At 33.3% G+C, this 13,190-nt stretch overlaps 2 protein-coding genes across 2 annotated transcripts in view; one reads left to right on the top strand and one right to left on the bottom strand.

Moving 5' to 3' along the window:
- Positions 1-13,190, top strand: part of LOC112601227 (putative transcription factor SOX-15) — an 80,444-nt gene that overhangs the window by 63,329 nt on the left and 3,925 nt on the right. The window lies entirely within an intron of this gene.
- LOC112601228 lies at positions 9,078-11,053 on the bottom strand. The gene is made up of 4 exons (XM_025348713.1): positions 10,683-11,053; positions 10,110-10,271; positions 9,977-10,013; positions 9,078-9,281 (listed from the first exon to the last, which is right to left on the bottom strand). The coding sequence occupies exons 1-4, from the start codon at positions 11,051-11,053 to the stop codon at positions 9,078-9,080; spliced, it is 774 nt and encodes a 257-aa protein (XP_025204498.1).

The raw sequence follows: 13,190 nt of genomic DNA, 5'->3' as shown, positions 1-13,190 counted from the left end.
GCTAAACGGCCCCGCAAGCAAGTACAACACAATTCTAAAAAATAAAAATTTAAATTGTATTATTGTAATAATATTTAATGCAATACATCTATACATTTCGTCTCAACTATGAGACAGACAATATAATATAATATTGTATTTCACTTTTTTCGGTGCTACGCCGCTACGAGATGTCGTCGTGATGATCTTAAACGGTCCGTAAGTTTAAAACATATTATAAATCATCGTTCGTAAAACTGAATGAACACGATTAGTGTAATAATCGACTGAATTCATTATTAATGCTAGACAATAGATGAATTATTTTGTGTTGTTTGCAGACATCTAATCTGATTGCGGCATTCGTGCAGTATATATGCATAATATTATAATAATATGTTTATAATCTGATTGCAAGCAGTTATTCGAATAGAAGACTTTTATGAACAGCTCGTATATACTTAACAGTAATTATATATATATTGTCCCTATGCATGTGCCTAGAAGTATGCACGTTTTATTTTTTGTCTAACTTCATACATTATAGTGGTGTCGAGTAAAATTTAAAGCGGTAAATTTACATCGAAATGTGAACAACGTAATTCGCATCAGAGATAAGACTACCCCTACTGCAGACTTTTTGAAATATTTTACTGCAGTAAAGTTGCGTGTAATAAGTCGTAACCAGAAAAAGTAAAACATAATGTTTCGAAAATTAGTAAGTTTTGTATTGGTATTTATAAAAAAAAAATAATTACAAATGTGTATGATTAGGAAACATGTTTACGATATAGTTTGTTAATTTTGTACGGTATACTATAATTACAATTAGTGCAATAATTGCGATTGAATACATCGTATATCATTCATAATAAATAGACGATGGATCGTATATTATATTATCAAATGTATTTTAATTACCATATTACGGCGATGAACGTCGACAAAGAAAACGGCTGATTTCAACCGAGTCGGTTGTATATAGTATGATATATAGTATTACACTCTAACTGCTGCAATAATATTATTTGTTAATTGTTATCGTCATGACACATAATTATTCTTCTTATTATTATTATTATAACTGCACGATACTGCAGGTTTTTTTTTTTACTCGTTTCAACTGATAATCATTATTAAAAACAAAAAATTCGTACGAGCAATATCATTTAGCGGTATAATTGCAATAGTTGCATACTGCATACAGGTACAAAATAATGCGTTTCGATAAAATATCATTGGATTTTGTTCGCGTGCGGGTGCAGCGTGTGCAGTAAAACTACGCGATATGTTTAACTGCACGTCTGGATGAAAACTAAAAGCCGTTTTAAACGACGATCGTCGCGAGATATAATAATATACAATATGTACAAAAGCAATAATAATAATAATAATAATAATAAAAATAACTCCGAACGCAAATCGGCGGCGACGGTGGACTCAGTAATTGCGTCTATGGTCCTCCATGCACGTCGTGTATTAAAATCATTAAAAAAAAAAAAAAAAAAAAAAAAACCGCAAATAAATATTTTTCCTTGCTCGTCCTCGCACGACTCTCGACTCTCCGCTGTATATTATCGTCCTCGGGACGCCGTACGACTCTTGAGGGCGCGAGTTCTACATCTCCGCGAGAATTTTACGATATATACCTATACTATCCTTATTATTATTATTATTATTATTATTATTATCATTATTATTATTACGGTCTGTGGCACTGAAAGTGTACGCTAAAGTTCGAGTGTATACGGACGCCGCCGCCGGCACGTAATTACCGACGTTTGGCCGCGCCGCCGGAGATACAGATCTGCGCGCGGGACCGTGTTACGCGCGCTCACAACGCCGCCGCCGTGTTATATATATTATTATTGTATATCGGTATTTATATATCTACGCGTGTGTCAGTGTGTATGTTTGAGTGTGTGTGTGTGTGTGTGTGTGTGTGTTTGTTGCACGTGTATGTGTGTGATATAGGCGCGGACACGGTAATAATATAATGCGCAGACGCCGCCACCGCCGTACGACGGAGTTGTCAATTAAAATCGGATTTTTATTTTCTTCTATTTTTTATTATTTATATAACGGGCGGTGAGTGGCGGCCGGGATCGTGTGATCGGCGAAAAATGCGTGTACGAGAGAGAGAGAGAGAGTGTGTGTGTGTGTATGTGTATGTGTAATAATAATAATAATATTATAGTCTGTGCAGCACACAAGGCTTGCCGCCGACTTTTGCAGTGTCGGGGTGAAACGATGATAATGATTCGACCGACAATTATTATTATGTGTATACATCGACCGGACGGACGGTAGGAAGGAAAAGTTTGAAAAAAATAAATAAACACATCGCCTTCAGAGTGTTCGGACTAGCGTCGAGGAATGGATCTACAAAAAATACGTAATAATATATCATTATATTCATCAGTCTGCGGCGCTGCAGTGTATAGTATATATATATACCTTTATTGTGCAGCGATATATATGCAAATCCCGCGGTCGCATTGTGTTTCCGAGCCGCGCGCGTGCACAATAATATATTATGTTATTATCGGGACAGAACCACCGTGTACATCACAACTCTGCGGTCCTCTTCGATCACGAGATATAATACGTATAGATTATAATGCATCGTGGCTCGATGTCGTAAAATATTTAGTCCAATTTATCGCACGCCGACGGCCGACGCGCGGTGCGATTTCTTAAGATCACACACGCCCGCGGTTAGACGGCGAGCACCCGAGTGTGTGCGTGTACGCACGTTATAACCGCCAAAGCGGTTACGTTTGTCGACACTTAACGCCGTTTTGTCTTACCGTATAAACGTAGGTATAAGTACGAGCTCTGTGTCTCTGCGGACGGTCGTTTTTGTACGCGGTACCTATATATTATATTATCAGCTCTCATTATTAGCTGAACGCATTTTACTGTACACGCGCCGCTGCGTCTACAACATGTAGGCATGTTGTACCACCTATCTGTACAAATATTTTTTGTGGGGACTTCGCACTGTGGATTTCGATATAATGCAATAATTATATGAATGTAATCAACGTGCAATTAAAAATACTTTTATTTTCTGAACTGTTTGTGAGTCTCAAATTTGACCATATAAACTATTCTTATATAAATTATTTAATTTACCTATACCCAGTATGATGAGCTTATTGTTTTTAATATTTTAAATTCACTTCATATCATTTTTGAATACATCTCAGCTTGTTCGAAGTAAGAAAATTTAAAAGTATTATTTATAACACTTAAAAAAACAAAAAGTAAAAAACGATATATTATAGTAAGTAGTAACTTTATAAAGAGGCGTTTATTGAATTTAATTGGGTTGTTTATTTATTATTATTTTCTTTTTTTACTCGATGATATAGATAAACCCGACGCGTAGAATTACATTTTATAGAGTTTATATAATATAATATATTATCATTATTATGATTTACATATTTAAATGACTCGAAAGTGTATAAACCGTAGAGATTTGATTATTCTAAAAGGGATGGTATTGTACAATATAATTACGATTATAATACATTATACAGTCAATTCGGAACCATCTTACGTACAATATAATATTTTTCGTCCTGGCTGTCTTTATAACTTTTAATATAGTTCTCGAAAGATTCAATTAAAGTATCATAAGAATACAATAATAATATTCTGTTTTTTTTCTATCCCGCCATATTATACATTTTTCTAATGAATATTATACTATTACATTATACATGACGCAGGGTCATAAGAGTCACCGCTTTAAGAGTTCAAAAAGTTTTCGAATGTTATCGAAATTTAATGTACAAGTTAAACCGAAAAAAAGACAAACTCAAAAATAAAATGATAACTCATTAAAACGTCATTTTTTCACATAAAACTATTACTTTAAAAGATAAAATTTTTGTCTGTAAGACAGATAAAAATTCGTCCACGGTCCGCTATTTGGTGACCCTGTCATACTGCGTATATCGTTTTTGGTGGCGTCACCTGCAGTACGGTGAGATAATAAACTTATAAATGAGCAAATGCACGTTCCTACACGACTACACTAAATTAGGTAAAATATGAGTTCTTTCACGAAATTAAAAATAGATGAAATGCACACGAGTTCTTACTGTTTACTAGAGACAACAATAAATTAAATATGAAAATTATTTTACAAACAAATTCAATTCCCACCTTAATCGTAGACATCATTGTAATTGATACAGTTAAGGTTTTTTTTTTTTTTTTGCTACTTGTTAATTAAAGTAGTTATTGTTACAACGATATCAATAGACTTATGAATGGCTTGACATATTTTTCATCTTGTATAGGATGTAACTATCTTTCACCTAAATATACTTGTGAAATTTTCAATAAAAAAATTAAAATGTTAAAATAGGCCCAATCATTTTTTGTTGCACAGACGCAAGAGGTGAAACAGTTTTCGATTAAAATTAACTTTTTCCTTTTCAGCCATTCTGTAGTAACAATTAACGTTAAGTCATATTGTAAAATTTAAAAGTTTAGAATCGTCAGGACAAAAACTCCATTAATATTATAAAATATTAAAATTAGGAGTATCGAATTTATTAAATGCATCTGCTATTATAATAAAAAAATTAAATATATCAATTATACCATACTTTATTGATTTCTACTGTTTTCATACATAAATTAATTGATTATTAACGAAAAAAAATGACTCTTATCGTGCTGATCTATATAAATGTTGATTCTATTTTATTTTAAACTGTCTCGTATTTTTTTTTTTTTTTTTAATCTAAACATTATGAATATGAAACAAAAGAAACATAATTAAATTTTTTATGTCATATGTTTGGTTTTTTTTATTTAAAATTATAGTGACCAAAAACAGTGTGCTGGGCGAAAACAGTTAATAACCGAATAGAGTCCTGCAAGTAGGTTATCGTGATTGATAAGGTGATGAGGTGTCCGCGTAATAACAATAATAATAATGCGTTACATTATCAACGGCAGCGGTTTATATGCATTCGTCGCGATTTGCTTATTCTTCGAAATGATTAACAATCCTAAGGCTATTTTATTTTAAGGTGTAGACACGCGCAGTCTCGATTGTTGTAACATAATATAATTCCTCAGAATTTTACCGCGTATTAATATATGCGTTGATGATAAAAAAAAAAATGTGAGAGTGGACGTGTTGTGATGCGTTTCTTTTTTTTTTTAAAACAAATCGGTATCATTATTATTTTTTACCTCTTACGCACGTTTAGGAGATTCGATCGATCTATGAACAAGGACTTTTATGATATTACGTATTGTACATCTTTGAAACGCAGTTTGTTATTATAACGGCTATATTAATTATACTTACCCAAGCTTCAGGTATGATTTTGTATTTTTAAAATATTTGAAATAATTATAGATTTTTTTACCCCAATAATGATTATTTTGATTTTATAATATTAATCAAGTGTGAAAAAATTCGATAAAAATATGCAGAGGTTACTGTAAACCGTGTATCTATTTAAATTTTATCTCATACACCAACAATAAAAGTTTGTACTCTCACTTTTAAATAGGAGGTCATATGAGCTATTGTGACCTCATAAGACATAGGTTCTATTGGTATTAACTATGGAAATCGAACATGATGGAATCGAATAGGACAAAATAAAATATCGTATATCAAAGAATTCGCGTACATATACATTTTCAAAGCAGAGGTTTTAACGTAGTCAAACTTTCTGTTATGTATCGCGCGTCGTTTATTTATCGAAAATCATTTTTATTGCATCAAATTATTTTAAATAAGTATAAAAATATTAAATCATTGATATTTAATTTGAATGTCATAACCGTTTGTCGAGACGTCACAGCAACACTATACAACTGATACACCTTGACAACTGACCGGTAATCAAAACACCCTAGTAATGAACACGCGTTCGACTAATAAGTTCTAATTTCGGTCCCGTGATTCCGAATCGTTCCGACAGCTGTATTGTATACGGATTGAAATTCGTTTCGGTTCCGACGGCTTCGGCGACGAAATTTCGATTGCGCTCCGATCCGAACCAGCTCTGCGCAGTGTGCGACAACCTTCCTCCGTAATAATAACGCGATGGTGGGTATCGTCTACAATAATTCGTCCGCGCGTACGAAAACATGTCGTACCGTGATTGTTTTGCGTCCTCCGTCCTGCAGGTCTCCGCGATGTGATACGCGCTCGAACGGTGTATACGCCGTCGGACGGACTCGACGACAACGCGGCGCTCAGCATGCGTTCTCCTCGCCGGGTGGTCGGTCCCTACTTCACACACACACACACACACGCGCGATATAATAATATATTAATATATATATATATATAATACAAGTGGGTATGTGTGTATGTGTGTGAAATAGGTATTGACACGCGGCTCTAGCTCGAAAACCATTTCGTCGATGATGGGCTTTTTTTTTTCTTTTGTACCATCAAACGCCGCCGCATTGTGTTCAAACAAATTTTTTTTTTTTTTTTGTTCTCACCGAAGACGCGTATAATAATAAAAATTATTAGGTTGTAATGGGTATTACATAATATTATTATAATCGTAAATCGTTATGTTGTTTGCAAACGCCGTACAACAACAACTATACGATAACAACAACAACAAAAACAACAACAATAATAATATAAACGTTGTATACGGGTCTTATTATAAGCCTGTTACCTATAGAGTTACACGTCGAACTCGTTATTTTATAATTATTCACACAGTAGACGTGTATATCGACGAATACTCGTGTATACGGGTGAGATTTCGGACTTATGGTAAACGTGGTCAACGTGGTTAAACTTTGATGATTTGGCGGATAAGCCAAAACACAAGATTTAAGTTTGGAATGGTATAAAATGTAATTTGCGTCCTCAAACTCATGTAATGACGCACTAATAACTAATTATTTCAAAGCAGGTATTATTGCTATTATCTAGTCCGGCATAAAATTATATAATATATCATTATGCGCGTTCTGGTCAAACATAAATAATTCTTTTATAAAATTGAACAATCTAATACGATTTATGTGACCGGCGGAGACGCACATTTGACGAGCGACGCTCTCCTTGACTCATTAAAACCATCTGTTCCGGCCCCCGTCGTCTGTTCCGATTTTTCGCGATTTACGCGTACCGCACACGCATTGATTTTATTTCCCCTGACGACTCGGCAACAGCCAATCAAACGCTCAACGGAGGCCAATTAAACGAGCACGTTACGTATAGGTTAAACGATGACTGCGCGACGACGTCCAATTATTCGATATTATTATTATTATTATTATTATTGTTCATCGACGAAATATCGTTTGCAAATATATATATGTACACACACACACGCAACGTCGTCCTTGGCCGGTCGAGCAATAATTTCAAAAACTAACGACCGGCGTTCCGGGGCCACACAGTGTGCTCGCGGCGAGCTAACGTTCAATAATACCTACATAGACACACTGGTACAACTTAAATACTCATATTTATTTATATATATGCACACATTACGCGTACATTATATTGTGTGTTCAGAGTGTATTTTATTTCCCGAAATCGCCGCGCAAAATGAGAAGTGAGACGACTTTTCGACGTCTTTCCTTATTGCGTTGGCGATAATCGAAAATTCGAATAGATACCTACTTGTAAGTCTCGTTCGTTATGGCCGGCAAACTCGGTCGTAGCGACAACGCCAACGTCCGAATATACTCGTGATTTCTACACGATTTCGTGACATAACATAATATACGCTGAGCGGCTTATTAGATACTTTTTTTTCCCCGGACAAAGCACGATGGATGAAATAACGATGAGAAAATCGTCGGGTAGGGAAATTTCACTACCTTCAACCCCTGCAGCACCCGGCTTGCAGAGCTCAGCCTCCCGCGGGCGGCACCACAATATAACCGACGGACTTTATTCTAGCAGGCGCCGCCGAGTCATCGTCTTGTAATAATGTTTAAACTTCAGCCTCATAACGTGTAATATTATATTGCCTGTACCCATCGTAACTCGAGAGGAGAATCCAAATAAACCGCGCGACGACGAAGACGATAAACGCCTTGTTTAGTCGGTTATATATTACACATATATATATACAATATATATATATATATATATATATAGGCATCCCACGGTGTCCATTATTAATGATCCGCGCCGGGCGTCCGTCACATATCATACACGCACATACACTTCACACCTATCCGCCATCACCGAAGTCGTCTATAAGTATATAATATACGCCAGTCATTAAACCCATCTTCCGAGCGGCCCGGTGCACATATATAGGTAATATACGATATATTATAGACGTTATATCATATTATATCGTTATAACTGTTATACGAAATATTGATCATATGTATAATATTATTATATTATATACCAATAGATTAGAATTTTTTTTTCTTCACCCGTTTCGTTCTCCCAAATCAATTTGTTCAATAATAATTATCAAGGAATTCGTATCGATCATCACCGCAGCTGTATAGTATTATAACGCCGCCGTCTGACCGACACCCACAACGCTCGTCTAACCCCGTTAGTGACCTGTGACCGTCTTGTTCCTTTTATATGATATTTTTTTCCTCTTGTCTTCTTTTACTATACTAATTCACAGCGACGACCGAAACCACCGCAATAGTTACGTTTTTCTTCGTGTAGTCGATGATGGCGAAAAAAAAATATATCTATACTCGACAACCCACAGAAATTCGTAACGTGTTGCAAACGGTATATTCATTTTTTTTTTTTTATTTTATTGTTTCGTTCTGCCCGTTTGCCCGTTATTTCTATCTATTTTACACCATCACTAGTAATTTTTTTTCCAGTAGTAACGTAGGAAATGATTTTAGATGAATACAATTAGCATTTAGTCATTTCCATATATTATTATTATTATGTATCCACGATTATAATGGTAATGATAAATAAAATAATGAAAACCTTTATATTATATGAATTATATATTGTAATATATTTGAAAATACGTTTTGAAGTATCGATTCGACATAAATCGAATACCAGAATTTTTATAAAATTCTACGAGTATTTTGGCTTTAAATTTTTCACGATGACTTTGAGCTGACATAATCTAGTGTGATGTCTCCGTACAAAACCACGGACTGCAAACTATTGTTGCTTTCGTTTGATTTGAAGGACCAGCGATCATCGCATCGTCCTGCTCATCATTGTTGTCGCTGTTTAAATCTACTTCGAAGTCCACACCCATGGCGCAGCGATAAATAGTCAATAGAAAATTAAACGTACACAAAAAACTTTGACACCAAAATAATACCTGTGACGTATTATACTTCGATTAATTAAGTTCAAATATTACTATATTAGTTAAAAATAAATTTAGAAAAAAACATATTAGTTGATATTAATACTAAGATTTATAATATTTTACAAGAAATTCATATCGTGTAGTTAGGCGCCTCGCGATACGTCGATAATATAATATACATAACGATACAAATTTTTGAATATTATTTAATTTCCACGTAGAAGTCAAAAATATTATATTATTATTAGAAAATAACTTGGATTTTTTATTTTACAAGTTATATCAGTTTAAGAATAAAAAAATTAATTGTAGATTTAAATGTACCTTTAAATATATTATTTTAAGACAATATTTTAAACAAAATTATATTTAAAACGCTCAAAACTATGAAAAATGATTTGTTGCACATAGGTTAGAAAGAAATATAAACACTGCGCTGACAATCCTCTTAATACTATTAAGTATTTAATTATTTATGTTTAATCTTTTTCTTAAGTTTATTATTTATAAATAATTGCTATTTATTTTTCAAAATAGCCATTGCTGAATTGTTCTGATCATTCCCATCTGCTGTACCTACATGTTAAAAATCTATAATCAAATCAAATATATCTTACTACCTACTTGGACTTTAAATTATAACTATTTGCACCGGATCGACTCTAAAATTGTTAAATTGTGTAGCTAATACTTCTAATACTTACTATAGTTTTAATGTAATACAGTTTCTCAAAACGTTCGCTGAAACAAAATACCTTATATCAAATATTTAAATCTATATACTAAAGTCGTCGACACAACGGGGTGAAGGAGGTTAATTCTAACGTATACTCTTACAATTGATTGCGAAAATAATTGTCTGTTGATGCATATGATAGGGTTGCGACAAAAATTAGATAACCATTAGTGAACCTCGAAGAGATTATGATTGTTTGTAAAAAATACCAAAAATTGAAGCAAAGGGCGAAGAAGACCACATGCCATTGTCCGACCATGTCACTGTTTTAAAAGGAAAAAAAATACAAAATTTACATTACAAACAAGTATAGAAATTGTTTTTACGCGGCAATGTTATGGCTACTAATAAGAGGCCATGGATACATAAAACATAGACAACAGCAAACTTACGAAATACTTAAAATTATGTGTGTGTGTGTGTGTGTAGATACGAAGAAATGTCAAAGTATACAATAACAATGTCAGCATACAGAGCAACTAACGAACCCCGTAACAATCACATAATTACAATAGCATACGTCTTTCGCGCAATTTCGAAATAACTCAGAAGATGCACTTCGACACGTATTGAACACCCCGTACCATAAAGCAAGGTCAGGCTATGGAATCGATCGGTTACAGTAACCAACTCACGGTTTGCAAAAGAATATAGGAAGTACGGACTATACGGACCTGAAGTACTTTCTGTGATCGTTCTCCTCGGATATAGAAGATCCACCGCGGCCAAAAATCAGGAACAAAATCATCCACACGACCGAGCTGACGAACAATCTCAACAAAAACGTGAACGGGTCGTAACAGTTCGAGTTCCTGTACCAGACCGTTTCGTCGGACAATAACGTCTGATTATTCTCCCTGGACTCTTCCTGCACGATAAGTACATCGTTGTATATGTAACACCGATGATTTGATTCCGCCACGGCCAAGTAGAACATGATGCTACAAGCCATGGCCATCACGGCCGTCAACGCGTACCCGATCATGTGACTCGCTTGCCACACGATCGGTACCAAATTCGCATCTCTCTGCCGGACGATAGTCATATTTTGTTCGCTCTTGTTTTAATGTTTTCGCTTCGCTGTAGTTGCAGGATAACCGTACATATTATTATTATTGTGTTAATATAATATGTTGTTTATAAACGCGATTCGATACAATATTATTATGGTTGTCTGTTGTCGGGCAAACCGTCCGAAGTGTGCAGGGTAACACTTTTGGTGGCTGCGTCTAAATAATAATAAACAAAAAACGACGTACGCTTACTTCTGTCTAGAAAAAAACAAGTTTAAAATTAGTGTGGACTATATAAATAATGTGAAATTTTAGATTATTTCACCTAACCAAACTTTATTTATACATCATAAGATAATTTAGTAGGACGATTCTATTGTTAGCTGATGATGCCAAATTATTTTTATAAAAATAGGTTCAATCCATAACTGTATTAATTTACATGATTATTTAAAAAAAATTTATAATTAGTGTAATTTAAATGGGTTGTGTTTTAATATCAATAAATGCAAAAGATGAACATTCAATATCAGAAAATCTAATGTTGATTATAATTAAAAGCAAAACAACATCTCTATATAGAATCAATTATATGATATTATGTCGCATTTATCAACTTATGTGTTACTTTTGACTCTATCTATGTTTCAACCGTCATATTTAAATAATAACAGATTTGATGCTTTAAAAAATTAATATTTTGTATTTGTCAGATCATAATTATAATATAACTCCCCTTATTTAGTACTCAAATAAAATGTGTGTATAATTCAAAATTGTTTTTTCCGTTTTCTATCTTTCAAATTTAAAGTTGAACGCCCACGGCATACTGAGTATAATTATTTATTGTCATATTTTAATTTAAAATCATTAAATAAATAAAGAAATTTTCTCCACTATCTATTTTTATTAAAATTATTAAACAATTACATAGATTATCCTTGTTTGTTGGAACAATTAAATTTTCGAATAATTAATAAATCTACAAGCAATCAAGACTGATTTTTAATTAATAATATTTTTAAAAATTATTTACGATCATCACCTGCTAATATACTGATGACTATAAAAAATATTAAGGAAATATATTTTTAGTTGATTGTAAATTATATAATTTTGTTTGTCATATTGTGCTTTTAATGTAATCTTAATACTACACATTGCAATTTTACATGTAGATTGTTTTGTAAACGGAATATTTTCCGTCAATAAAGAATTATAATAATAATAATAATAATAATAATAATAATAATGTGTTTGTCCTCCACGTGCTCTACATCGCATTCGTTTTATTTTTGATTTCCGCGTTTTTATAATGTTATTATGCGCGTTACGTGAATTATAAATACGTAGGAAGTAGGTACTTGTATTATAATAAATGCAAAAGAATATTTGTGTCATCGGATTTACATTTAAATTTTCTAAAATAGGCAATTCATACATATATTATATACGCACAACACGTCAGCACACCTGTATTTATTTGAATTCACATGTCCCGGGGACAAATATATTCCGATGAACTCTACGTGCATTATATAATATTCGTTGAATCTGAAAACTTTAATAACACACTGCATAGGATTTTGATTAAGCTGTACAGATAGACGATAATTATTATGATCTATCCATAGAAAAAAAAAAATGAAAACTCATTTCGAAATCTTTGTCAGTTACCGTTTGTGATAATTATCGGGAGGCTCATACGGCGGTTTAACGCGCGTCATGCGCGGCGATGAAAGCGGCGCGAGTCCATAAGGGATCCACGGTACCCCGTGGTCTTTTTTTTATTAAGGTTTTTATTTTATAATCTGTTCGCGGCATTAAAAACGAAAAGCAATTAAATGTCGATAGGATTATTTGTTGAAATCTCGATTATGGTTTCTAGGTGAATTACTTTTACGAGGCGTTTTATATTAGTCGGTATCTCTATATTCTTGTATACCTATTACGATGCCTATACAAATCGATCGGACGGAATACACTTTAATTAATTATTGTATACATATTTCTTATCTTACTATTTTAAAGGAGTTATTTAAATACAACGTGTTCTGTTACTCGTATATTTATTTAATTTTTGTTATAGTTGCGGATGAGTAACGTAAATTATACGAGTCTTTCTATCTTATAAACCGTAATAATACTTCGAATAATGCGTTTCACTTG

The sequence above is a fragment of the Melanaphis sacchari genome, unplaced genomic scaffold (assembly GCF_002803265.2).
Source record: "Melanaphis sacchari strain LSU unplaced genomic scaffold, SCAv2.0 Contig76_pilon_pilon, whole genome shotgun sequence".
Lineage (NCBI taxonomy): Eukaryota > Metazoa > Arthropoda > Insecta > Hemiptera > Aphididae > Melanaphis > Melanaphis sacchari.
The sequence above is the reverse complement of the archived record's forward strand: the minus strand, read 5'-3'. Positions and strand labels throughout refer to the sequence as shown.

Excerpts from the sequence above, each read along its gene's own strand:
- LOC112601228 (XM_025348713.1), bottom strand. The coding sequence starts at position 11,053 with ATGACTATCGTCCGGCAGAGAGATGCGAATTTGGTACCGATCGTGTGG. Across the intron at positions 10,272-10,682 it reads GATCACAGAAAGTACTTCAG|TGACATGGTCGGACAATGGC; the intron begins GTCCGTATAGTC and ends CTTTTAAAACAG. Across the intron at positions 10,014-10,109 it reads AATTATTTTCGCAATCAATT|CGAACGTTTTGAGAAACTGT; the intron begins GTAAGAGTATAC and ends ATTTTGTTTCAG.